Raw genomic sequence first — 25,598 nt, 5'->3', positions numbered from 1 at the left:
CCAAAAACTCAATCCCCAGGAGATCTCTTTGCAATCGGCGACGAGGCTCCTCAATGGCGTGGTAGTACCCACAGTCTGGTAGTACCCACAGTTTGGCCTCGTAATTAAGCAGCTCTAGAAAGGGCAATAAGGAGAAATAGAAATAATACTCGTAGCAAAAAGTCGGCTAGGTCTAGGATTCGATCTGCGACTTAATGCAATCTACAGGTTTTGAGTCTCACGCTCTAACCACTCAGCCACGCGTGATTAACCACCGACATACACTAGTCATGAATAAAGCAGCTGCATATGCTTAAAAATTGTAAATGCGATTCAGCAAAACAACTCAAATAAAGATACTCATTTTTGCCAGTAATAATTTGGAAGATAACAAACTGAAGGCATCCACACTAAACTTGCATGTAACAAACTAAAAAAACCTGTAGCCACAATACGTTTAATTTATGCATTTCAAAACAACAAGATGTATGGAGTTAGAAAAATTCTGATATCAAATTTTATAATGTTGTCTAAAAAATGAAGTTATTTCGGATCATTTGAAATAAAATTTCATCAACTTTGTTAAATTTTTACTAATCGAATGTTAAAACAAATGCTATCAAAAACCTGTAAAGATGTCCCAAAAGTGGCACCAATATCTGTGAATTAGGTTCCAAAAAAACACTAAGCTGACACTGGTGTAAATCGATAGAAAAGCGACAAAAACATTGAAGAAAACTCGTTCACTTGCTCGTTGAAGTCAAAAAGATTCCACTTCTATGTCCCGTGATCCGTCTACGTCACTTCAGTGATGGGAAAAATCTACGGTTTTCAATTGTAGCATGTGCGCCTTGGTACCGGTTTGATACAATTTCAGTGATTTTTCTACATACTCGGCTTAAAAAGTTCCGACTTGCAATATTACGGCTTCATATTGCATGGTATGATAAAAAAAGAATTTTGTGTGTGGGTAAGGTTTTCTTAAAATGTTCTTAAAATTTTGGCTAGTTTGCCATGCAATGTTTGTGTTGAAAAACAAGTGTTGGGGCTATCCGCTTTGTTTTTCTCAAGAATGTCAATGTCATATCATTAAAATAAATCTTTTGCTCTTGGAAAAAGAAGAACAAGAGAAAACTTACTACGATCAAAATTTTAGTGTTTTCTTTTTCAATTTTTTTGTTCTTTTGAACTTGCTGACTGCAATCATTGTCGTCGGAATATTCTAAGTTAACTTCACAGAAACTGGTTGTTTTTATTCTAGTGCAATTGTTTTGGAGGATGTGTGGTAATTTCGCAAAAGGTTAGAACCCTGAAAATTTTCCGCCGAGGTAATTATTTCTCAAAAAGAACCGATGTTCAAAATCACAGGAACTTCAAATACGACAAAGACAATTTTAACTATATAACTGTACCAGAGCATAACTAACCAGACTGCTCGTATTAAAGGGATAAACTCTGAATGATTCGACTGCCCTCTATTTTCGATCACAAGCTTTTTGGTTTTAGAAACATTTTTTTACACAATTCGAATATTTTTTCTTCCGGTTACTTTGAAGAAAACGGCGGAAAATTTGTGCTCGTGGTGTTTTTTTTCTTCACTTTTTCAAAAATCGTTTTGGCGGATTTTTTATAGCATCTGAAAGGTTTTTATTGTCCTGAGCTCAACTTAAAAAATTTTTTCACCTGTGATCAACTTTTGCAGTGCTGTGGGGGGTTTAAAGAACGCCAATTTGAGAGAATATACGCGCGATTTATTTCGTGTGATTCATGCGTTAACAGACGTTTGATCCGTCTTAGAAGAGAGTCGCAATATTTAAAAGTTTGTCTGACACGAGTAATTTTGTTTATAGACACTGACAATAAAGCCCAGATGCAATCGATTTTTATCCGAGGAATTCTTGTGCGGGAACGTTCTCACGTTGATTCCTCGTTGTGTTAATGAAGAGTATTTAGAATTACTTGGATTGGAACAATCATTTTTGTTTTGTTTTTGCGCTGCGTTTGAATATTGCCTTAGCTGTATTTGAATGTCTTGTGTTGAATTTGAACGTCCGTTAATTCTTATTGACAGCTTGTTGAATTTGAATTTCAAATAACTGAACTTGATTGTTCAGAATGACGTATTTCAAAATCATAAGGTATAATATCTGTTCAGAGGAAAAAAAGTTTGAAGTTTTTGTTTGTCTTCCACTTATTCAATGTTTCAATTGCGTCATTTCGATCCTTCTTGTCTTTCACAGTGTGAGCTTCAAAGCGACTCGCCTTTTCCATCCAATAATGCGCTTCTTTGAACTGTCCTAGCATCTCGTATGTCTTGGCCATCGCAAACTGGTTGCGACACATGAAGTTCGGCTTCAGATTCTCTGCAGATGAGAAGTGGAGGAGTGCCTCTTCGAAGGAGGATTTGGGAAGGGAGACAAACAACCCTGCGATGGATTTCACAGTGGATGGAATCACACAGGCCACGAAACAGACAGAACTGAAAAAAAAATATGTTCCACGTCTTGTTCAGACTTGCGAAGAAAGTGACAAAATAATTGTGCTGGGGAAGATTTTTCCAAACAAATTCCGACTTTTAGCTGAACGTTTTGGACAGAGTTTTGGACAGAATAATCCGGCTCAGAAATCGCTCCAAATTGAACTGAGACAAATCAATTGGTCTCGCATAAGGCGTTACTAGATAAGAAATATATAAAACCAGCACTGCAAAAAAAATATCTCTCAAACAGATCCCTGAGAGTATCGACCACATTCAACCAGCTATGCAGTTGCGTTTGGTAAAAGGGTGAAACTGACCCGTAGAAGTAGTGTGCCTCGGGGTCATCTGGGTTCAGTTCACAGGCTGTCTTCAGATGGTTGTAAACTCTGTTGGAGTTTGCCAGCTTCTCTCTTTTGCCAAGGTTCGCCTCAGTCAATGCAATTCCCATCATCTTATGAGCTGAGCACATTCACAAATACAGGGTTAACATAGCAGGTCATTCGCTTCACTTGGGATACAACGCAAGCGTATCATGGCAAGCTAACGTATAGAAAATGAGACGGCAATCATTTAATCGATTAAAATTTGTTAAAATAAACAAAAATTTGGAAGAAAAAAAATCAATTTCAGAAAAACAAGCTAGAAGCATAACCGCCAGCATTAAATAAGCTTTTAGTATCGGTCATCGAGCAGCCATTAAACTGAAAATACGTGGATAGCATCCCATTGAGGCGAAAACAAAAAAATGCCATACGATATCATTGTTAAAAAAAATTTTGAGCGGTTAAGTTTTGAAACTTTTACACCACAACCGTCCAAAAAAAAATAGAACAAAAAAAAATCTATTCTTGTCCTTCCAACGACATAAAATAAGTTGACAATGCCGATAAAAATAAAAAGATCGGCATTCGAAATCGGAATGATAATCTGCCGAAAAAACAGGACGACTGTTCAATTTCATACCAACTAAAAATTTGACCGATACTGCTACTGGGAAAAACTGAATGAGTAAAATATTGAGTCTAGATAATTTCTAAGTGACGCACGCCAACTATCAGTCTACTTACTTGCTAATTGACGCAAGCCAAATATGACGCATTAGCAGTACCAGTTAAATAATAAAAAAAGAAATTTACCAATAACATGCCTCAATTTATAGAGCGTACGCATTTTAACTAGTATACGAAAAAGTTCATTAAAACCCTCTTATTTTGTTGCGGGTTTCCTTCCCTACTTCAACGCTACAGATTCATGACACCTTGAAGCTAAAGTAATATTTGTAATATAATAGTCTGTGTTCAAATCCTTAGAATTGGCTGTACTTAATAGCTGGTTATTGATCTTATGCATATACTGCAATAAAAGAACACTTTCAAAATGAACACTAATTTTTGCGACTTAGCAACACTAATTTTCTTAATTGTTTAATGTGGCATTATGGTTAAATATGCATGATTATACAATGTAAGGTATAAAAAACAAATATGTTCACCGTGATAATTTTTATAATACGTGGTAGTTTTCAAAAACATCTTTCAAAATGAACACAAATATTTGCGATTTAAGTTGGAAAAAAGCAAGTTCATGCGATCACATGAGCTTCGCTTGTATAATAATGAGTATAGAAAAAATTGTTTACGGGGAATGAAGTCAAGTTTCAGATTACAAGAAGCTTGCAGTCGCAAGTCAAAATTGTCTTTAAAAGTATAAAAAGCAAACTTTCTTCACGAAAAACAAAGCTGTCACTACTTTTTTCAGAAAATATTAAAAGCAGAAATGGGTCCATGTCCGGCAATGAGAAAAGTCGCCCAAAAACACGTCCATCAAAAAGAGAGAGACAGAATTTTTAATTTTCTTAGTTGTTTAACATGCCATTATAGCTTAAACTGCGTTATTATACCATGCAAGGTATAAAGACAAATATTTCAACCGTGATAATTTTTATTGCATTATGACAACGCTAAAATAACTTTAAACTTTGAAATTCGAATACGAGGGGAAAATTGAAAAAAGCCGAACTTCTCTCCATGAAACCTTAGATAATTCATGACACTGCGGCAAACCTGACTTGACCATAATTGTTTCACGGAAAAATTTATATGATTTTTTTTTTCAATTCTAAGCACAATCCTTTTTTGCTAATCAAAAAAAAAAAGAACCATCATATTTTCTCACAAACATGTAAATTCAAAATAACCGCTTGGTTAAACACACATGCAGCTACAAAATGGGATTGTCATAATAGGTTAAAAATCAGCAACCATACCGGCGTGTAAATATACAAATACAACTTGTATAAATCAAAATGAAAAAAAAACAATACTAATATTAGATATGAAATAATCTCGAAAAGAACTAATGGATCTGTCAATAGCAATTTTTTAGTGTATTTCTTTTAAAAAATTTTCAAGTTCAAACTTAAATTTTTGTTTAGCTTTAAGTTTTCTCAGCTTCACGTTTAAATTGTTCCATTTATTACAACTATTGCTTAAGACAATTTCTTTCCCTAATTTGTTTTCAGGAATCTGTTTTGTTTTACTTGTTTTGTGCGTTCGCTTAGTTTCACAGGTACTCTGTTATAGATGAACTGTCTATTAATTCAATTTTTCTCAATATTTTTCACCACATCGAACATCCAGCCAAGCTGTGCTGGGTGAGAAAAGGTTCGACTGGTAAGACCTTAGATTTGAGAAGTAGATCTCGTGAATGATCATATTTTCTGCGGAGATAGCACACTTCGATTCCCTGTTAATTTGAGACATGGGTAGATTTTGAAAAAATGCTGAGCTCAAAGATAAATGTGGCAAAAATAGTGATCTGGAAAGCATAATTCTTGTTTCTAATGGTACCATGTGTCGAACGCAGTATATTGACTTAATTGCAACAACCATTTTGCTTAAACATTTGTTCCATTCATCTGAAAAAGTAAGATTTTTGTCCACTAAAATTCCAAGATACCTGGCATGTAACTTTGCGGGTATTGTTTTTTCTCTAGAAATTTTTTTTCGAAAATATTCTCTTCCCTAAAGACATTAAGTTCCGTTTTATCAACATTGAGGACAATTTTTTTCATTTAAATAATCATGTACTTTTTCTAGTGTTTCGAGCATTGAGGTTCTTAGATCCTGAATTGAGTTTCCTGTACATAAAATACTTTAAACATCTGCAAATTGCACTTAAATCATGTTCCGGTTGATTTGGTTCTTAAAATCATTTATATGAAAAATGAAAACTAATGTTCTCAAAACAGTACCTTGTGGAACGCCATGATTAAGTGTTATCCAGTCAGAAAAATGATTTCGAAGTTTAACACATTGTTGATGGTCTCTAAAAAATCGTTTAGGAGATTCGATGCATTTTTGGAAAACCATACATTTCAATTTTTTCAAGAAGATTTCAAGCGAAATGGAATTTAAAGCTTTAGCAAGATCTAGAAAAAGTGCATTTGTTCTTCTTGATTGATCCATGTTTTCACAAACAATTTCGGTTAAAGTGATAACTGCATCAGTTGCAGATTTAATTTCCTTAAATCCGAATTGGTAGACGTTTAATAACGAATTTTGTTTCAGATAATCCATAAATTGGTTCAAAAGCAAGCGTTCAAAAATTTTTGAAAGCGTGTTTGCCACAAAATGAGGCCTATAATTTGATGCAACCTGTGTTTTACCTTTTTTGAAGACAGGGGTGATGATATATGCTTTTTTAAGGCATGACGAAAACTTGTATTATAATTTCATTTTTTGCGAATTGGAGGTGTGTTATTGCAAAATCCGATAGCAAGTTTAGCTTGTTGAAGGCAAAAAGCTTGTATACCATTGGCCCTAGAGATTTATTCAACGAGGAATTATCTATTTCTTCCAAAAATTTTTTTCTTGTGACGCAACGAAAATCAAATACAGCATTAGTAATTTCTTTTGTTTTTCTGGGTATATGTTCACAATTGAAAACGCCTAACTTTGAAAAAAAAACTTGATTCAGATGATTTGCTATTTCAGTAACAACTTTTTTTTTGCCAATTTCCATATTTAATTCGCTTATAGTTACTGACTTTTGGTTGCTCTTTTTTCCCTAGTTTTTTGTTTATGAAATCCCATTGTTCTTTCATGTTGGAAAGCTGCTAAAAATTTTCCCTGTGATATTTTTGTGAAGCAATTTCCAATTTTCGGTTGACCAAATTTCTAACCTCTTTGTATTCTGTGCGCTACCACACAACCAGTGTTTTTCAATATATTGAAACACCTATGTTTAATGTTTATCAGAGTTATCAAGGATTTATCAATCCATGGTATTTTTGGTTACCGGTTTTTGTGCTATATGGAGCATGTGCACTTATAAATTTTTCAACAATAAGTCCAAATTTCTCAATTGTTTCTAATCCCGAGGATTTTTTATACATTTCTGATCAATCAAAAATTGCAAGGTCTGAATTTTCCCCGATTAAAATTATGACAACCTCTTGTCTCAAATTCAATGATGTCATTTAGTGGCTTGCAAGAAAATTGCTTCATATGTAAGCATATAGTGGTCTGTGTTGAATGGCAATTCGTAGAACTAACAAAATTTATTTGGTTGTGGGAAACTAAGCAATGGGCGATAAGTGAGACATTATTCTGTTACACGTGATGGTTTAGTAACGTTTGACATTGCTAAACCACAACTTACAGCAAAGTCGCAAAGTTTTGATGACACGTCTTGTTTTAAAAGATCTATATTGTAGTCTCCAAATACAAAAACTTTCAAACGCTTGAGAAATTTGAGCACCTAATTCTTCAAAAAAGTACTGAGAGAGGTTTTTTCTTGAGCAATACAAAACACTAATCAAAGTTTTTTGCATACTTGATGACTCAGTTTCAACCCATAATGACTAAAAAAACTTTCTGCCAGCAGTCATGAGATCTTTACATATGCATTTTGAATGATAAAGGAGTCCAAATTCCAAGACCTGCCCCTCTTTTAAGACCTGTGCTTGCGGAGCGTGGAAGATGAACAAAATAATGCCTTGAGCTAAGAAAAGTGTTTCATTCTAATTTGTTATTGAGCCATGTTTCTGTTGCTACAACTATAGTGTTCATCGAAAATTCATCTGAAAAATCGACAATTCCATATTTGTTTTGCAAGCTTCTGAAATTTATCAAGCAAAAATTGACTGTCTTGGATTCACTTTCAGTTTCGAAAAAACGTTCATAAGATAGTTCTTGCAGTTCATGAAAATGACCAGGATTTTCCTCAATGTCTCCTGAAAGGACTAATTTGGGTTTTTTACCATACGCAAAAAACTTAAGTTGAAATACTACAATAGTACATACAGATATAAATAAGTCCGGTACTTAATTGTGTTATTTCCCTTGAGTGGTTGAAGGTTTGAGTAAATAAAGTTTAGCAAAAAAGGTTGTTTTTGTTGTTCAATTCCTGAGCCAAAAACACAAAAAACTGAAAAAGCGGCAAAAAAAATTCAAATTTATCAACTGACCCTCAAAATTGTAACTCAAACGTCCTATGTTTTGCCAACTATTTTCTGCGGTTTAACTTCAGTATTGGAAATGGTAAGACCTTTTTTAGAAAAAGCCCCGTAGATTTTCCACTAGTAGTTGAATGCCACTAGCATTCGGGTGCATTCCGTCGTCACTAATGTTAGTAGCTGTTAGATTAGTATTCACACACTCAACTTTTGACCAGGGAAATGAACCATCCATTTCCAAACACATTTTCCAGAGCATCATTGAAAAGGTTTATTTCATTGTTGTTTTGATCTCTGCCAAAAAAAAAACGTTTTCACGGGAGTTTTTTTGCAAACTGCAACTATATGAGGCTTGAATTGTTTAATGGATTTCTCAATAGTTTCACGAAATTGTTCACAAAATTCTTTTCCAGTTAGTCCCCCGTCAATAGAATTATGTCCCACATGCATAACAAGAGTTTAAATATTTGTCCCTCAAGTATATTTGTCAACAAAATTATTAAAGTCATTTATAGTAGCCGATGAAAATGAATGTATTGCGATTAGTGGCCCAATATCCTGTTGATTAATTGTTCGTTGAGCTGTCCGATACTATGAGGTTTTTTGCAAACTTAGTGATGAATTTGAACTGAAATTTGTCATTGTATCGTTGAAGTGTCGGATACTCTGCTTGTTGTTTTTGTTCTAATAAGTTGTCAATTATTTTTTCAGTTTGATTTTGGAAAAATTCTACATCTTTTTCCAGTCTTGTGATAGTTTGCTGTATATCTTGTAGCTTTTGTTGTTGTAGACGATCTTCTTGTAGTTCTACATGCATTTTCATAATGGTATCTTCATAGTATAGCTTTTGATTTTTTCTTCCTCTAGCAATTTCTGCAATTTTTAGCCTCTAGAAGCAGGTCTGCTTTGTTCATGTTTGCTAAGCAAGTCATTGGTTTCGTTGAGTTACAATTTTTGTTGTTTCAAACTTCCATCAAATTGAAACCAACCGTCAGTTTTTTTGCAGCTGCTTTTCCAAGTAATACCTTCCAAGTAGCATGAAAAAGGAAGGTGCAGCGGTTGAGTCGGAAAAAATGAAACCAACTTGATCCAGAAAATTAGGAAAATATCGACAGTTCTCCTCAGATGCGTTGGAGCGAAGTTTCTGGGACCATTATTTGTTATACTAATGAATAGAAACAATTCAGGTACTGGAATGCCCTGAAAAAAGTAAATTAGCTCCATATTAACGGCTAATTGGTTAAACATACATGCTGCTACAAAATGGGATTGTCATAATATGTTAAAAATCAGCAACCATACTGGCGTTTAAATATACAAATACAACTTGTATAAATGAAAAAAAAAACAATACTAATATCAGATATAAAATAATCTCGAAAAGAACTAATGGATCTGTCAATAGCATGTAATTTTGGTCTACTTCTATTAAAAAATTTTCAACTTAAATTTTTGTTTAGCTTTAACTTTTCTCAGCTTCACGTTTAAATTGTTCCATTTATTACAACTATTGTTTCAGACAATTTCTTTCCCTAATTTGTTTTCAGGAATCTGTTTTGTTTTATTTATTTTGTGCGTTCGCTTAGTTTCACAGGTACTCTGTTATAGTATTCCTATCAATTCCATTTTTCTCAGTATTTTTCAGAAAAATGATTTCGAAGTTTCACACATTGTTGATGGTCTCTTAAAAAATCGTTTAGGAGATTTGATGCATTTTTGGAAAACCATACATTTCAATTTTTTCTAGAAGATTTCAAGAGAAACGGAATTTAAAGCTTAAGCAAGATCTAGAAAAAGTGCATTTGTTCTTGTTGATTGATCCATGTCTTCACAAACAATTTCGGTAGAAGTGATAAATGCATCCGTCGCAGATTTAATTTCCTTAAACCCGAATTGGTAGACGTTTAATAACGAATTTTGTTTCAGATAATCCGTAAGTTGGTTCAAAAGCAAGCGTTCAAAAATTTTTGAAAGCGTGTTTGCCACACAATGAGGCCTATAATTTGATGCAACCTGTGTTTTACCTTTTTTGAAGACAGGGGTGATGATATATGCTTTTCTGAGGAATGACGGAAACTTGTATTATAATTTCATTTATTGTGAATTGGAGGTGTGTTATTGAAAAATCCGATAGCAAGTTTAGCTTGTTGAAGGCAAAAAGCTTGTATACCATTGGCCCTTGAGGTTTATTCAACGGGGAATTATCTAATTCTTCCAAAATTTCTTTTCTGGTGACGCAACGAAAATCAAATACAGCATTAGTATTTTCTTTTGTTTTTCTGGGTACATGTTCACAATTAAAAACTCCTAATTTTGAAAAAAAAACTTGATTCAAATGATTTGCTATTTCAGTAACAACTTTTGTTTTTTTTTGCCAATTTCCATATTTAATTCGCTTATAAATACTGATTTTTAATTGCACTTTCTCCCTAGCTTTTTGTTTAGGAAATCCCATTGTTCTTTAATGTTGGAAAGATGCTTAACATTTTCCCTGTGATATTTTTGTGAAGTAATTGCCAATTTTCGGTTGACCAAATTTCTAACCTCTTTGTACTCTGTGCGCTACCACACAACCAGTGTTTTTCAATATATTGAAACACCTATGTTTAATGTTTATCAGAGTTATCAAGGATTTATCAATCCATGGTTTTTTATTTTTGGTTACCGGTTTTTCGTCTATATGGAGCATGCGCACTTATAAAATTTTCAACAATAAGTCCAAAAGTCTCAATTGTTTCTGATCCCGAGGATTTTTTATATATTTCTGATCAATCAAAAATTGCAAAGTCTGAATTTTCCGCGATTTAATTTATGGAAATCCCTTGTCTCACATTCAAAGAAGTCATTTATTGGCTTGCAAGAAAATGATGCTTCATATGTAAGCATATAGTGGTCTGTGTTGAATGGCAATTCGTAGGAACTAACATAATTTATTTGGTTGTGGGAAACTAAGCAATGGGCGATAAGTGAGACATTATTATCTCTTACACGTGATGGTTTAGTAACGTTTGACATAGCTAAACCACAACTTACAGCAAAGTCGTAAAGTTTTTTATGACACGTTTTGTTTTAAAAGATCTATATTGTAGTCTCCAAATACAAAAACTTCCAAACGCTTGAGAAATTTGACCACCTGATTCGTCAAAAAAGTACTGAGAGAGGTTTTTTCTTGAGCAATACAAAACAATAATCAAAGTTTTTTGCATACTTGATGACTCAGTTTCAACCCATAATGACTAAAAAAACTTTCTGCCAGCAGTCATGAGATCTTTACATATATGCATTTTGAATTATAAAGGAGTCCAAATTCCAAGACCTGCCCCTCTTTTAAGACTTGTGCTTGCGGAGCGTGGAAGATGAACAAAATAAGGCCTTGAGCTAAGAAAAGTGTTTCCTTTTAATTTGTTGTTGAGCCATGTTTCTGTTGCTACAACTATAGTGTTCATCGAAAACTCATCTGAAAAATCGACAATTTCATGATATTTGTTTTGCAAGCTTCTGAAATTTATCAAGCAAAAATTGACTTTCTTGGATTCACCTTCAGTTTCCAAACGTTCATAAGATAGTTCTTGCAGTTCATGAAAATGACCAGGATTTTCCTCAATGTCTCCTGAGAGGACTAAATGGGTTTTTTACCATATGCAAAAAACTTAAGTTGAAATAATACAATAGTACATACAGTTAAAAATAAGTCCGGTATTTGATTGTGTTATTTCCCTTGAGTGGTTGAAAGTTTGAGTAAATAAAGTTTTGCAAAAAAAGGTTGTTTTTGTTGTTCAATTCCTGAGCCAAACACAAAAACTGAAAAAGCGGCAAAAAAATTGAAATTCATCAACTGACCCTCAAAATTCTAACTCAAACGTCCTATTGTAACTTCAGTATTGAAAATGGTAAGACCGTTTTTAGAAAAAGCCCCGTAGATTTTTCACTAGTAGTTGAATGCCACTAGCATTCGGGTGCATTCCGTCGTCACTAATGTTAGTAGCTGTTAGATTAGTATTCACACACTCAACTTTTGACCAGGGAAATGAACCATCCATTTCCAAACACATTTTCCAGAGCATCATTGAAAATGTTTATTTCATTGTTGTTTTGATCTCTGCCAAAAAAAACGTTTTTCACGGGAGCTTTTTGCAAACTGCAACTATATGAGGCTTGAACTTTTTAATGGATTTCTCAATAGTTTCACGAAGTTGTTCACAAAATTCTTTTCCAGTTAGTCCCCCGTCAATAGAATTATGTCCCACATGCATAACAAGAGTTTAAACTTTTGTCCCTCAAGTATATTTGTCAACAAAATTATTAAAGTCATTTATAGTAGCCGATGAATATGAATGTATTGCGATTAGTGGCCCAAAATCCTGTTGATTAATTGTTCGTTGAGCTGTCCGATATTATGAGGTTTTTTGCAAACTTAGTGACGAATTTGAACTGAAATTTGTCATTGTATCGTTGAAATTTCGGATACTCTGCTTGTTGTTTTTGTTCTAGTAAGTTGTCAATTATTTTTTCAGTTTGTTTTTGGAAAAATTCTCTATCTTTTTCCAGTCTTGTGATAGTTTGCTGTATATCTTGTAGCTTTTGTTGTTGTAGACGATCTTCTTGTAGTTCTACATGCATTTTCATAATGGTATCTTCATAGAATAGCTTTTGATTTTTTCTTCCTCTAGCAATTTCTGCAGTTTTTAGCCTCTAGAAGCAGGTCTGCTTTGTTCATGATTGCTAAGCAAGTCATTGGTTTCGTTGAGTTACAATTTTTGTTGTTTCAAACTTTCATCAAATTGATACCAACCGTCAGTTTTTTTGCAGCTGCTTTTCCAAGTAATACCTTCCAAGTAGCATGAAAAAGGAAGGTGCAGCGGTTGAGTCGGAAAAAATGAAACCAACTTGATCCAGAAAATTAGGGAAATATCGACAGTTCTCCTCAGATGCGTTGGAGCGAAGTTTCTGGGACCATTATTTGTTATACTAATGAATAGAAACAATTCAGGTACTGGAATGCCCTGAAAAAAGTAAATTAGCTCCATATTAACGGCTAATTGGTTAAACATACATGCTGCTACAAAATGGGATTGTCATAATATGTTAAAAATCAGCAACCATACTGGCGTTTAAATATACAAATACAACTTGTATAAATGAAAAAAAACAATACTAATATCAGATATAAAATAATCTCGAAAAGAACTAATGGATCTGTCAATAGCATGTAATTTTTTTTGGTCTACTTCTATTAAAAAATTTTCAACTTAAATTTTTGTTTAGCTTTAACTTTTCTCAGCTTCACGTTTAAATTGTTCCATTTATTACAACTATTGTTTCAGACAATTTCTTTCCCTAATTTGTTTTCAGGAATCTGTTTTGTTTTATTTATTTTGTGCGTTCGCTTAGTTTCACAGGTACTCTGTTATAGTATTCCTATCAATTCCATTTTTCTCAGTATTTTTCAGAAAAATGATTTCGAAGTTTCACACATTGTTGATGGTCTCTTAAAAAATCGTTTAGGAGATTTGATGCATTTTTGGAAAACCATACATTTCAATTTTTTCTAGAAGATTTCAAGAGAAACGGAATTTAAAGCTTAAGCAAGATCTAGAAAAAGTGCATTTGTTCTTGTTGATTGATCCATGTCTTCACAAACAATTTCGGTAGAAGTGATAAATGCATCCGTCGCAGATTTAATTTCCTTAAACCCGAATTGGTAGACGTTTAATAACGAATTTTGTTTCAGATAATCCGTAAGTTGGTTCAAAAGCAAGCGTTCAAAAATTTTTGAAAGCGTGTTTGCCACACAATGAGGCCTATAATTTGATGCAACCTGTGTTTTACCTTTTTTGAAGACAGGGGTGATGATATATGCTTTTCTGAGGAATGACGGAAACTTGTATTATAATTTCATTTATTGTGAATTGGAGGTGTGTTATTGAAAAATCCGATAGCAAGTTTAGCTTGTTGAAGGCAAAAAGCTTGTATACCATTGGCCCTTGAGGTTTATTCAACGGGGAATTATCTAATTCTTCCAAAATTTCTTTTCTGGTGACGCAACGAAAATCAAATACAGCATTAGTATTTTCTTTTGTTTTTCTGGGTACATGTTCACAATTAAAAACGCCTAATTTTGAAAAAAAAACTTGATTCAAATGATTTGCTATTTCAGTAACAACTTTTGTTTTTTTTTTGCCAATTTCCATATTTAATTCGCTTATAAATACTGACTTTTAATTGCACTTTCTCCCTAGCTTTTTGTTTAGGAAATCCCATTGTTCTTTAATGTTGGAAAGATGCTTAACATTTTCCCTGTGATATTTTTGTGAAGTAATTGCCAATTTTCGGTTGACCAAATTTCTAACCTCTTTGTACTCTGTGCGCTACCACACAACCAGTGTTTTTCAATATATTGAAACACCTATGTTTAATGTTTATCAGAGTTATCAAGGATTTATCAATCCATGGTTTTTTATTTTTGGTTACCGGTTTTTCGTCTATATGGAGCATGCGCACTTATAAAATTTTCAACAATAAGTCCAAAAGTCTCAATTGTTTCTGATCCCGAGGATTTTTTATATATTTCTGATCAATCAAAAATTGCAAAGTCTGAATTTTCCGCGATTTAATTTATGGAAATCCCTTGTCTCACATTCAAAGAAGTCATTTATTGGCTTGCAAGAAAATGATGCTTCATATGTAAGCATATAGTGGTCTGTGTTGAATGGCAATTCGTAGGAACTAACATAATTTATTTGGTTGTGGGAAACTAAGCAATGGGCGATAAGTGAGACATTATTATCTCTTACACGTGATGGTTTAGTAACGTTTGACATAGCTAAACCACAACTTACAGCAAAGTCGTAAAGTTTTTTATGACACGTTTTGTTTTAAAAGATCTATATTGTAGTCTCCAAATACAAAAACTTCCAAACGCTTGAGAAATTTGACCACCTGATTCGTCAAAAAAGTACTGAGAGAGGTTTTTTCTTGAGCAATACAAAACAATAATCAAAGTTTTTTGCATACTTGATGACTCAGTTTCAACCCATAATGACTAAAAAAACTTTCTGCCAGCAGTCATGAGATCTTTACATATATGCATTTTGAATTATAAAGGAGTCCAAATTCCAAGACCTGCCCCTCTTTTAAGACTTGTGCTTGCGGAGCGTGGAAGATGAACAAAATAAGGCCTTGAGCTAAGAAAAGTGTTTCCTTTTAATTTGTTATTGAGCCATGTTTCTGTTGCTACAACTATAGTGTTCATCGAAAACTCATCTGAAAAATCGACAATTTCATGATATTTGTTTTGCAAGCTTCTGAAATTTATCAAGCAAAAATTGACTTTCTTGGATTCACCTTCAGTTTCGAAACGTTCATAAGATAGTTCTTGCAGTTCATGAAAATGACCAGGATTTTCCTCAATGTCTCCTGAGAGGACTAAATGAGTTTTTTACCATATGCAAAAAACTTAAGTTGAAATAATACAATAGTACATACAGTTAAAAATAAGTCCGGTATTTGATTGTGTTATTTCCCTTGAGTGGTTGAAAGTTTGAGTAAATAAAGTTTTGCAAAAAAAGGTTGTTTTTGTTGTTCAATTCCTGAGCCAAACACAAAAACTGAAAAAGCGGCAAAAAAATTGAAATTCATCAACTGACCCTCAAAATTCTAACTCAAACGTCCTATTGTAACTTCAGTATTGAAAATGGTAAGACCGTTTTTAGAAAAAGCCCCGTAGATTTTCCACTAGTAGTTGAATGCCACTAGCATTCGGGTGCATTCCGTCGTCACTAATGTTAGTAGCTGTTAGATTAGTATTCACACACTCAACTTTTGACCAGGGAAATGAACCATCCATTTCCAAACACATTTTCCAGAGCATCATTGAAAATGTTTATTTCATTGTTGTTTTGATCTCTGCCAAAAAAAAACGTTTTTCACGGGAGCTTTTTGCAAACTGCAACTATATGAGGCTTGAACTTTTTAATGGATTTCTCAATAGTTTCACGAAGTTGTTCACAAAATTCTTTTCCAGTTAGTCCCCCGTCAATAGAATTATGTCCCACATGCATAACAAGAGTTTAAACTTTTGTCCCTCAAGTATATTTGTCAACAAAATTATTAAAGTCATTTATAGTAGCCGATGAATATGAATGTATTGCGATTAGTGGCCCAAAATCCTGTTGATTAATTGTTCGTTGAGCTGTCCGATATTATGAGGTTTTTTGCAAACTTAGTGACGAATTTGAACTGAAATTTGTCATTGTATCGTTGAAATTTCGGATACTCTGCTTGTTGTTTTTGTTCTAGTAAGTTGTCAATTATTTTTTCAGTTTGTTTTTGGAAAAATTCTACATCTTTTTCCAGTCTTGTGATAGTTTGCTGTATATCTTGTAGCTTTTGTTGTTGTAGACGATCTTCTTGTAGTTCTACATGCATTTTCATAATGGTATCTTCATAGAATAGCTTTTGATTTTTTCTTCCTCTAGCAATTTCTGCAGTTTTTAGCCTCTAGAAGCAGGTCTGCTTTGTTCATGATTGCTAAGCAAGTCATTGGTTTCGTTGAGTTACAATTTTTGTTGTTTCAAACTTTCATCAAATTGATACCAACCGTCAGTTTTTTTGCACGTGCTTTTCCTTCCCCCCACCTGCAATTTTCACATTATTTATTGTTCACATCGTCCGATCCTTATGAAAATCGAAATGCGGACTAATTAAGCTAATTCAAACAGATTTGGTCTTTATAATTAACCTTGTAAAACCACTCGTTACACCATAAAATTGATGGTTGTGTGAGGTGGGGGAAAATAAAAAGAGCCCAACTTTACCTGCTGCGTGATTTGGATTCATTTCGTATGCCTTCTGGGCATAGATTAGAGCCTCTTCGAATAAATTCAACTGTTCTGGCGATTTCAGTGTTTTGTCTCTTGCATTGCACCAACAGGCATAGGACAGTCTCCACACTAGCTAGGCACAAACATCTGATAACTTAAGGAATTTACCAGCTGTTGGCAAGAACCAAACCAAGCAATTGGCTGCTGAAAACCTCCCTTGTTTTCTAGACGGAGCTAAGCTTCATAAATCGCACTAAATTGACCGAAATTATTAGAGATAAAACACATCAAACTATGCTGAAAAAATATTCCACAGTGACGTATCGTTTTCTGGGGGTAGAAATCTCTCGAAGTGCGGGCTCTTATAGACAACCGAGTAATCCTACTCGTCAGTAAGTAGGCAAATACCACATTAAACAATCAGGGTCGAGATGGGAAAACGAACTTTCGAAAAAAAATATTATTTATTAATTTCTTCCTTGTCTCGATTCTGATTGGCTAATACAGTGTTTGTCTGCTTACTGACGAGTAGGAATACGCGATTCTCTAAATATTGCTACGTAACCAAATCTCTCATAGTTCAGATGATTGCTTGGAGTCGAGTCAACAATGTACTGATATGCAAAAAAGAAACGAGCATTTTTCAGTACCTCGAAATTAGCAGCATCATCCTTCAGCAATTCCCGTAAATCACTGACTGCTTTATCATAGCTACCAGCTCGCAATGCCGAGTCCACTTGCTCAATCACAGAAAGACTTGAGTTAATTGAATTAGCTTTTTTATAAGAGAAGATGGAAGGAAAAGTAAATAGAAGTGATATGGATTGGGGAATGAACTGGCTACGTTTCAGGATAAGTGCTCTAGAAACATTCTGACACCAGTTCGGCTGAAATTTGTAACGAAGAGGAATTTTCCTGACAGCCAGAAGAAAATTCAATTTAGACAAACTAAATGAATAGCTCATTGGTGATCTGAAAATGAAAGACGAAAGATTACCAGGAAACGAAAGATATCTTAAACCGAACACAGGTAACGCTGCGAGTAATACCTTCCAAGTAGTATGAAAAGGGAAGGTGCAGCGGTTGAGTCGGAAAAATTCCAAACCAACTTGATCCAGAAAATTAGAGAAATATCGACAGTATCTCCTCAGATGCGTTGGAGCGAAGTTTTTGGGATCATTATTTGTTATACTAATGAATAAAAACAATTCAGGTACTGGAATGCCCTGAAAAAAGTAAATTAGCTCCATATTAACGGCTAATTTTGGAGCTCGAGTAGTTAAAGGCAAAGAATGGCCAATTTATCATTTGGATCCAATAAGCAACTGTCACAAAAGTAGCATCAAAATTGAGTTTAGCTTGGTTTTAAGACATAACCACTGTGAATACGGAAACCCAGCCATTCTTGTTCTACATAGAATCGAAAGTTAATAAGCCTCGTTTGGCTGACAGCCTAAAAATTATAATAATATAATAATAAAAACAATAATACAGAATTTAGGGCAAACGTCCAAGGGATATTAGTCACCAGCTAGCTCGTATATTTTGCGGTGTTTCACTTATTTCGACAGACGGTTTCCACTCGATGCTGAATTTGCCTTTGACTATAACAATCAAAACGTGAAGTTCGTACATTTCGTGGTAAAGTGACAAGGGTAGAAGCGACAACCTTTTTAGTCGTTCTTTATATCCCAATCTCTTAGTTCACAGGATCCACTTTGTAGCAGTTTCTTGTACCTTTCCGATCCTTCTAAGATCCACTTTGCATGCCTTCCACAGAATGGCAGCATATGATATAATAGGAACTATGTAACTCCGAAATAGATTCTCTTTTGCCTGCCAATTTGTTCCTTTAGCTATACTGCACTTGATCGTGTACAGGGTTTACGAGAAATCTACAGTTTAGCTACTAGAGACTCGAAACCAACCATTAGTCGACTCAGAAAACTCGCACTCGAACTCGCCCTTCAAATACTCGAATGTAAATAATCCATGTAGGCGCCATGTCTTTATGAAAATCGGATTGTTCACAACCTTTCTTAATGGCAAATTGGACACATACACGAATTGGGCAGCATGACATACATTTTTCTCTTCTTTTCCCGAGCGGTTTTCAGACACAAACGCCGTTGTTATAGAAGCCTGCATCGAACTCACAGGAGCGCTTTTTTGCAGGACTTCAAATGATTTTTAAGTGATGTTGTATTGCCGTCTGTTGCTTTGATCACGACTTTACAATGAACACATTGTAACTCGAAATTAGGAATATATTACTCGAAATCGAAATAGCTTACTCGAACTCGGCCCGAATACTCGGTACTCGACTTGTAAACCCTGATCGCGTAGAACGCTTTAATGGCTTTTTCACAACGCGTTCCTCAACCCTCGAATAGATCAAAATTAACTGGCTACGTAAAAACGATGGGAACAAGTAGAAATAAAGCATCGGACGTCAGCCAGTGGTCAAAAAAATTTTTTCCTGCTTTCCGTTGCTGTATTTTTTCGTCGATTTTTACAATACGTTACAAAGAGAGCAAATAACTGAAAAAATTTGTGCACAAAAGTTTTGGGGCCCCAAGACTTCTGGCTGGGAAAACGCGTAAAAATCAACCAACCAGCTTTCGAATCACATAACTACTTTAATTGAAAAAATGGACTGAATTTCGGATCATAGCCACTAGGATTGATGAACACCGAAGAAGACTCCCCAGTATTTGCTAGATTGCATTAAGGTAGGCGGTACTGCTAAGCTTAAGTCAGAGATTTTAGCTCAAACAGGCAACACTCATTAGCTACTCACACTTGATATTTTGCATATTTGGAGGGAAAAGCGGAAAAATAACATGGGCGATGAACTCAGGCGCTGGGAACTAACGCTAAAAATATAGTTCAAGTATAACATGGCTAAATTTTAAAAAACTGACATGTAAGAATCAAAAATAGTCCCAAAACGAAATGTTATAGCTAAAAAATCTCAGAAAATTACAGGAAAGTGTTATTAAAGATTGCGTAATTCTGTATCTGATTAGTTGTTTAAATTTAATTGGTCAGAAATTTTAAGAGCATTTTTGGCACATGTTTGCCCCTTTTGCCAAATCTTTGATCGTACTGTAAATATTGTAAAAAAATTTATTCCTGATGAGGCACAAAATGTGAAAACGTTTGAATTAACATCTTGAAAATCTTGTAAGTGAGCGTTATAAGAAAGTAATAAATTTATCAAAACACAAGTCCCTAGCATCAAGTTTAGTCTACTATAAAATTAATTGGACATTCTCAACAAAAAAAAAACAATAAATGCGCAAAATTTTCGAAGGATATCTTAACTTTTGAAAATAGAATAAGAAAAATATTTCAGTTTGAAAAAGATAAGTTAAGCATTCAGAATACATTCATTCGCAAAATTTCGCACTAAGTTCATATAGAATGTATCTTTCTAATGAAGTTGTTAGCAAATTGGAAACTATCAGAGATTCCTACAGTAATTCTGTACTTCCAGCAAAAATTGGCAAAATATCAACCACACCAAGAATGAAACAAAAAAACAATAAGCAAACTACGGTCCTCAAATGGCCGATATGTTACAATTTGAAGAATAAAGTGCAAGACCGTATTTTTGAGACCATTTTTTAGTTTTTTTAATGGAGCAAGCTGGTGGTGACTGACATGTCTACTATATTTGAGATGACCATTGTCCTCAAGTCAAGAGTGGTTTATAAATTGCATGAACACTTGTATGAACACTGTACGAACACTCTCGTATCTCAGCTCCCGTTGGTGAGCATTTCTCGCAAGGTACTGGCAACAGCAGCAACATCTCAGCTAAAATTATTGACAAATCAAGTGACACGGTGAAACTTTTACCTCTTGAGGCCTTACACATCAAAGCAAGAAACCCATCATTAATCGTAAAGAGGAGTACCACACATGATAACTCACAATAGGGGTGTAAAGTTTTCATTGTATCATCGTTTTGATGACTTGATAACCTGTTTTCATTCTTCTGTTTTTTATTTGTCATGCCTCGTTTCATATTTATCTGTTTTCGGTTTCCATGACATTTCTCATGTCTTGCTCTTTCCCTAGGTACATGAGGTTTGTACAATCAACTGTTTGATCTTTTTAGACTGATGATGATTTGTATTGATCGAAAGTGCTTTCAATAAAGTTCACGCATTGATTGTTTTTCTTGAGGTTTTATAAACTGCCATGTAGTGAATGTACATATCTCTATGTCCGACAAACTGTTCGTTATTTGACCACCAGAATTGAGGAAGATTGAAGAAAGCAGAGACGCCAAAGGACCTCCGTCTTCAACAATGCAGACTTGAGCGGAATAACTCAGATGTTAGTTGGAAAAATTTAGATAGGTCGAACAACCAAATAAAACTATGAACAAAAGATGCAATTAATATCAGGAAGAAGAAGCCGGGCTTGAACACGCGCGAAGAGTTTAAAAAAAGGGATTTGACATTGAAAACTTAGTCCCAAATATTTTTTGGCTTTTTAGTCAAAAACCTACATGTCTAATTCGAAACTATGACTCGGAAACTTCCAGACAAAGTTAAATTTTTTTAATCTAAGTTATAACCTAGAGGTCTTCTGTGATTGGCTAATTTTTTAGCATGATGGTTCAGAACCAAACCAAAATTTAAGTTATTCTTCTTAAAATTTGCAAATTGATGTTTTATTTTCATTTAGATTAGTTTATTGAAAAAATCCTGACAATGCACATGGCTAGGAAAACGTTTGAAATTTAATTCTTATCGAAAATTCTTTTGGTGACTGAATTGTAATTCTTTTGCGATGCTCAACGCACAATTTGGGTTATGTTGAGCGGCTATATATATATTTTTTCTATTTCGGATAGAACATATGGATTAAAAAAGCGAAAAATCATCTTTGGTATTGCAAGCTCAAAAAATTTACCAGTGAAAAACGAAACACTTGTAAGGATATCAATTCCACTGGCAAACATGAAATTTGGTTGTTAAAAGCTGTTGAAAACCCATTGAAACAAACCAATTGGTCTTTGAATTGTTTATACAAGATCAAACAGCCGACGTTAAGTCGATTTAAATTTTCAAACTGTCGTTCGGAAATGGAAGCAAAATCTTCAAGACACAATGAAAAGTAGTTTTGGGAATTTCTGAAAAATGGCCTAAAAAGAAGACGATCAATTATAAAATCCTGAATCTCAATTTTGAAAGTAATTGGTTTTTTAATCAAAATATGGTGGAAGAAGACCTTTCGACCGCATGTTTGTTCGTTTCAGAATCTGAAACAAAAAAATATGCAATCGAAAGGTCTTCCCCCACCATATTCTGATTTAAAAAAAAAACAATTTTTAAACTAATAGGTTATTTAATCAAATTGTGTTGTTTAGATTTGACTTAAGATCGGTGATGAAAAAGAAAAACAGCATTGTTTGATGACCCTAAAATTGAAGGGGATTTACTCCTGATTAAGTCAAAAACCTTGAGTCAGTGTGGGGTAAAAACAAACATACGGCTTATGTTGCCCATGAGGAACAATTTTAAATTCTTTGGGCTATAACACAATCATGACAAATTCCGTTAAGTTATTTGAATAATTTATTTTGATCATTGATAATGCTTCGGATGCTTTTACGCAAATAACTGTAGTGGATGACTAAAACATAATGTTTTGAAATAAGAGTAGATTTTTTGGTTTGAAACAACCTATAACAAAAATCAGTTTGCTTCACTGCATTTGGCAAATATCAACTGTTGCAAAAAAAAACGCCGACAGCAGTGACTATTTTCAATAAAAATTACTTATCAAATTTTGACTCCCCTTTTTTAAGACTCAGCTGCTCCTTGGCTCTAATTATTTTCAAAAAAGCGCAAAAACATGTTTTTTCAGGACTGTTACATCAACTTATCTTCAGCGACATTCCTTAGTCGAAAGGAACTTAGTTTGTGAAGTTTTATCAAAGATTGTGCTAGAAAAAGACTGATTTGCTTCAGAATGCAAACGAAATCTGAAAAGGAAAGAGAATAACTCGTAGCTGACTGAAATCAAAATTCACAAAATTTTTGGCAAAAACACTGATTTTCCCTCTGGCCTGAAGAAAGCACAAACATATCCGTTATTCCAAAAAATGACCCAATTGATCGCCAAAATTATTAACCTATTTCTATAAGGAGCTCTTAATCAATGCCCCAATTAAATAAAAATTTTAAAGTTGAGTTTCACAAAAAATTTCAATGCAAGATGCGCTTAGCTACTTTAATGAAACTATTCGAGGAATCGATACCAATAGAAATTTCCAGAGAACTTTAATGGATATTTCAGTCTTTTAACTCTTTTTCTCATATAACTTTAGCTTATAAAAATCACACCAATTTGTCTTCTCATCAGCAAACAATTGCCGATGTAATGGGTAGGGAACGCGTTATCAGAGTATGTGTCAATGCAATTGGTTGAAGATAAAAGAGATGTACCGCAAGGAACAATATTACTTCCGTTGTTTTTCAAATTAGGACCAAAAATGTGTACTTTATTAGAGTATGCAGACGGATGTGTGATGTATGGGCCATCTCTATCTTCAAATCAGCATTGAGCCAATAGAAAAAGTGTACCGGACTATTGTTTCTTTTGAAATTAAAGTCAGTGATTTTATCTGCCTTGAAATCAAATGTAACATTCGCCCGGAAGATACATATCGACGGAAAACAAAACTAAGTCTTAAGACGACTGGCTAGCGTCTAAACACAGCTTTGCATGCTTTTCACCGTCTCTACCAAGCCAGTACTTTTCGGTGGTCTTTTCCAACATCGGGTCGACAAAAACGTTACTGTTCTCCGGCTTCGACCAGAACGCTCAAATTAACTTAATTACACGCAAATAGTGAGCTCATGGCTGGGTCTCAGTATCCCCAGACCACGAGGTCACTCCTAAAAACAGGGCTACTATTTATTATATTACTATTGTTTTTGTTCAGTAGATAAAAATCATCATCTCCATCGAAGATGGATCAACCCTCTCCCCCAACTCCTAGCACCTCATCCTTGTCAAAACTAATCCAAATATCAGTTAAATTCAAGTCAGGACATGACAGGATGCTAAAAGTTCATATAACAGGCTAAAAGTTTCAGTCCCGAAACCCTTCCGGATTTGTGAATCCACTGAATCAAGCTCCTTAAGTTCGATTTCACGATAACACGGAAGGCTGGTTTTCACCCTTCACCGTTGTTCGCAACGGCCTTGCAACTATTGTAGCAGCACAATAGTTGCAACTCGGAACGTTCTCTGTAATTCGTTGTCGTTTTCTTTAATTTCGATTTCCGTTCTGTTCGCAATCACAGATAAAGTTGTTCTGTCTTTCTTAGTTCTTTCTGCTAAAATGGCCGTTTCTGACGTTTCTCAGAAATGTTACGTCATCACTTCGAAAATTTAAAATTTTAAAATACGGGAATAACCTGACCTTCACCGTTCTGCTAATCATCCGAATAACGTCGTTAATCCTTCAAAACCATTAACTCGGAAGGTTCACTGCTAAAATTTCGAAGTCTGCAGAGATTGCATTTTGTCCATTCTGGTCGAATGTCACATACTCCCCGGACAGTCCGGTCAATGTCCTCATTGAATCACGCAATGTTCGTAAAATAGATACAGTGTCATCGAACAGAATTTACAAAATGCTCGAAATTACTTTTATCCACGTCACATCGACTCACTGCAGAATATAAATGGCATCATACTACATCACTATAGCCTTCAAATTCTTTCATTAATCTGCACATTGAGGATATGACTTAAGATAAAACATATTTTCTGACTTCTATTGTCAATGTCCCGATTAAAACTTTTTCTCTTAGATTTAAAAGGTTTTGGCTTGCAGGACAGTCCTGCCAACCAACAAGCTAAAATTATCCTACTATGCTTCTTCCCTTCGGAAATCTTGCTTGTTATTGTCCTGAACATTAAAACTAAGAAACTCTGTGGTTAGAAAGAACAATGAAACAATCTCCCTCTTCGAGAGATTACTCAAGCCTTCCACGTCACCACAAAGTGATCAGTCTTCCTAAGTGATTAAAAACAATCATGCAGGCTGGAATATTTAAATATACTCTTCCCTTAAGCCTTTCTAAATAAATAATAAGTGAGTGTCTCTAAAGCCACTTCAACTAAAACCAAAATGCAAATTTATAAATGCAACAATTTCAAAACTCAACTAAATGTTTCAGTTTTCAATTACAACTTGGTTGCTTTGTTTCTCACTTGAGTTTTTCACACACATAAAACAATTCTGAGTTTTAAGTTTTCTTCATCACTCCTTTGTTCTCTTCTTTTTTCGTCGTTTAGAAGTTCTAAAACTTCTAAATTCTTCTAATTCTCTTTCTTGTTGCCTCTTGTTTTCTCGACCATTCATCAATGTTCCATTTCTTCCTCTGTGATACTGACTCCGCACTTTCGGTTTCCGTGTCTTGTAGCACATCATTGGCTATCCTGACGCTGTTGGAAGCCGTCCTCCAACACTTCTGCTCTTCTACCCTCTGTTTACAGCAAGGTAGGGGATCCACGTTGGATTCTCTGTTTCTGCAGAAACTGTTGTGGAGACACAACGTCACGTTTCTCTCCAAATCTTCTTTCAGCATCTCTGCCTTCTCATTTCCACCACGCTCACTCGTTCTGGAAATTCTTTTCACGGCGGTGGTCACTGCATTCCGATGAGTCACGAGAGCTCGCTTGAAAGCTCCTGCCCCAATGTCCAGCTGATATTCACTGTACACCCTGCCGTGCTTCGACATATGCTTTTTCGCATACTCGTACAACCATGCAGTCATGTTGGCTCTGAACCATGGCATCAATCGTTTTCTCGCCCATATCTTCT

General features: G+C 34.6%; 1 protein-coding gene across 2 annotated transcripts; it reads right to left on the bottom strand.

Annotated features, from left to right (window-relative positions):
- Positions 1-1,943: 1,943 nt before the first annotated feature.
- LOC134840101 (regulator of microtubule dynamics protein 1-like) lies at positions 1,944-17,706 on the bottom strand. Of its 2 annotated transcripts, none has more exons than XM_063855793.1 (4): positions 17,389-17,706; positions 16,733-16,871; positions 2,776-2,917; positions 1,944-2,458 (listed from the first exon to the last, which is right to left on the bottom strand). In XM_063855793.1, exons 1-4 carry the CDS (start codon positions 17,701-17,703, stop codon positions 2,131-2,133), a joined length of 924 nt encoding a protein of 307 aa, XP_063711863.1. In that variant the 5' UTR covers positions 17,704-17,706; the 3' UTR covers positions 1,944-2,130. The 2 variants fall into 2 exon arrangements, with proteins under 2 accessions (XP_063711863.1, XP_063711864.1); XM_063855794.1 differs by having other exon boundaries at positions 16,733-16,867; positions 17,389-17,500.
- Positions 17,707-25,598: the final 7,892 nt, after the last annotated feature.

This window comes from Symsagittifera roscoffensis, chromosome 2, assembly GCF_963678635.1.
Source record: "Symsagittifera roscoffensis chromosome 2, txSymRosc1.1, whole genome shotgun sequence".
Lineage (NCBI taxonomy): Eukaryota > Metazoa > Xenacoelomorpha > Acoela > Convolutidae > Symsagittifera > Symsagittifera roscoffensis.
The sequence above is the reverse complement of the archived record's forward strand: the minus strand, read 5'-3'. Positions and strand labels throughout refer to the sequence as shown.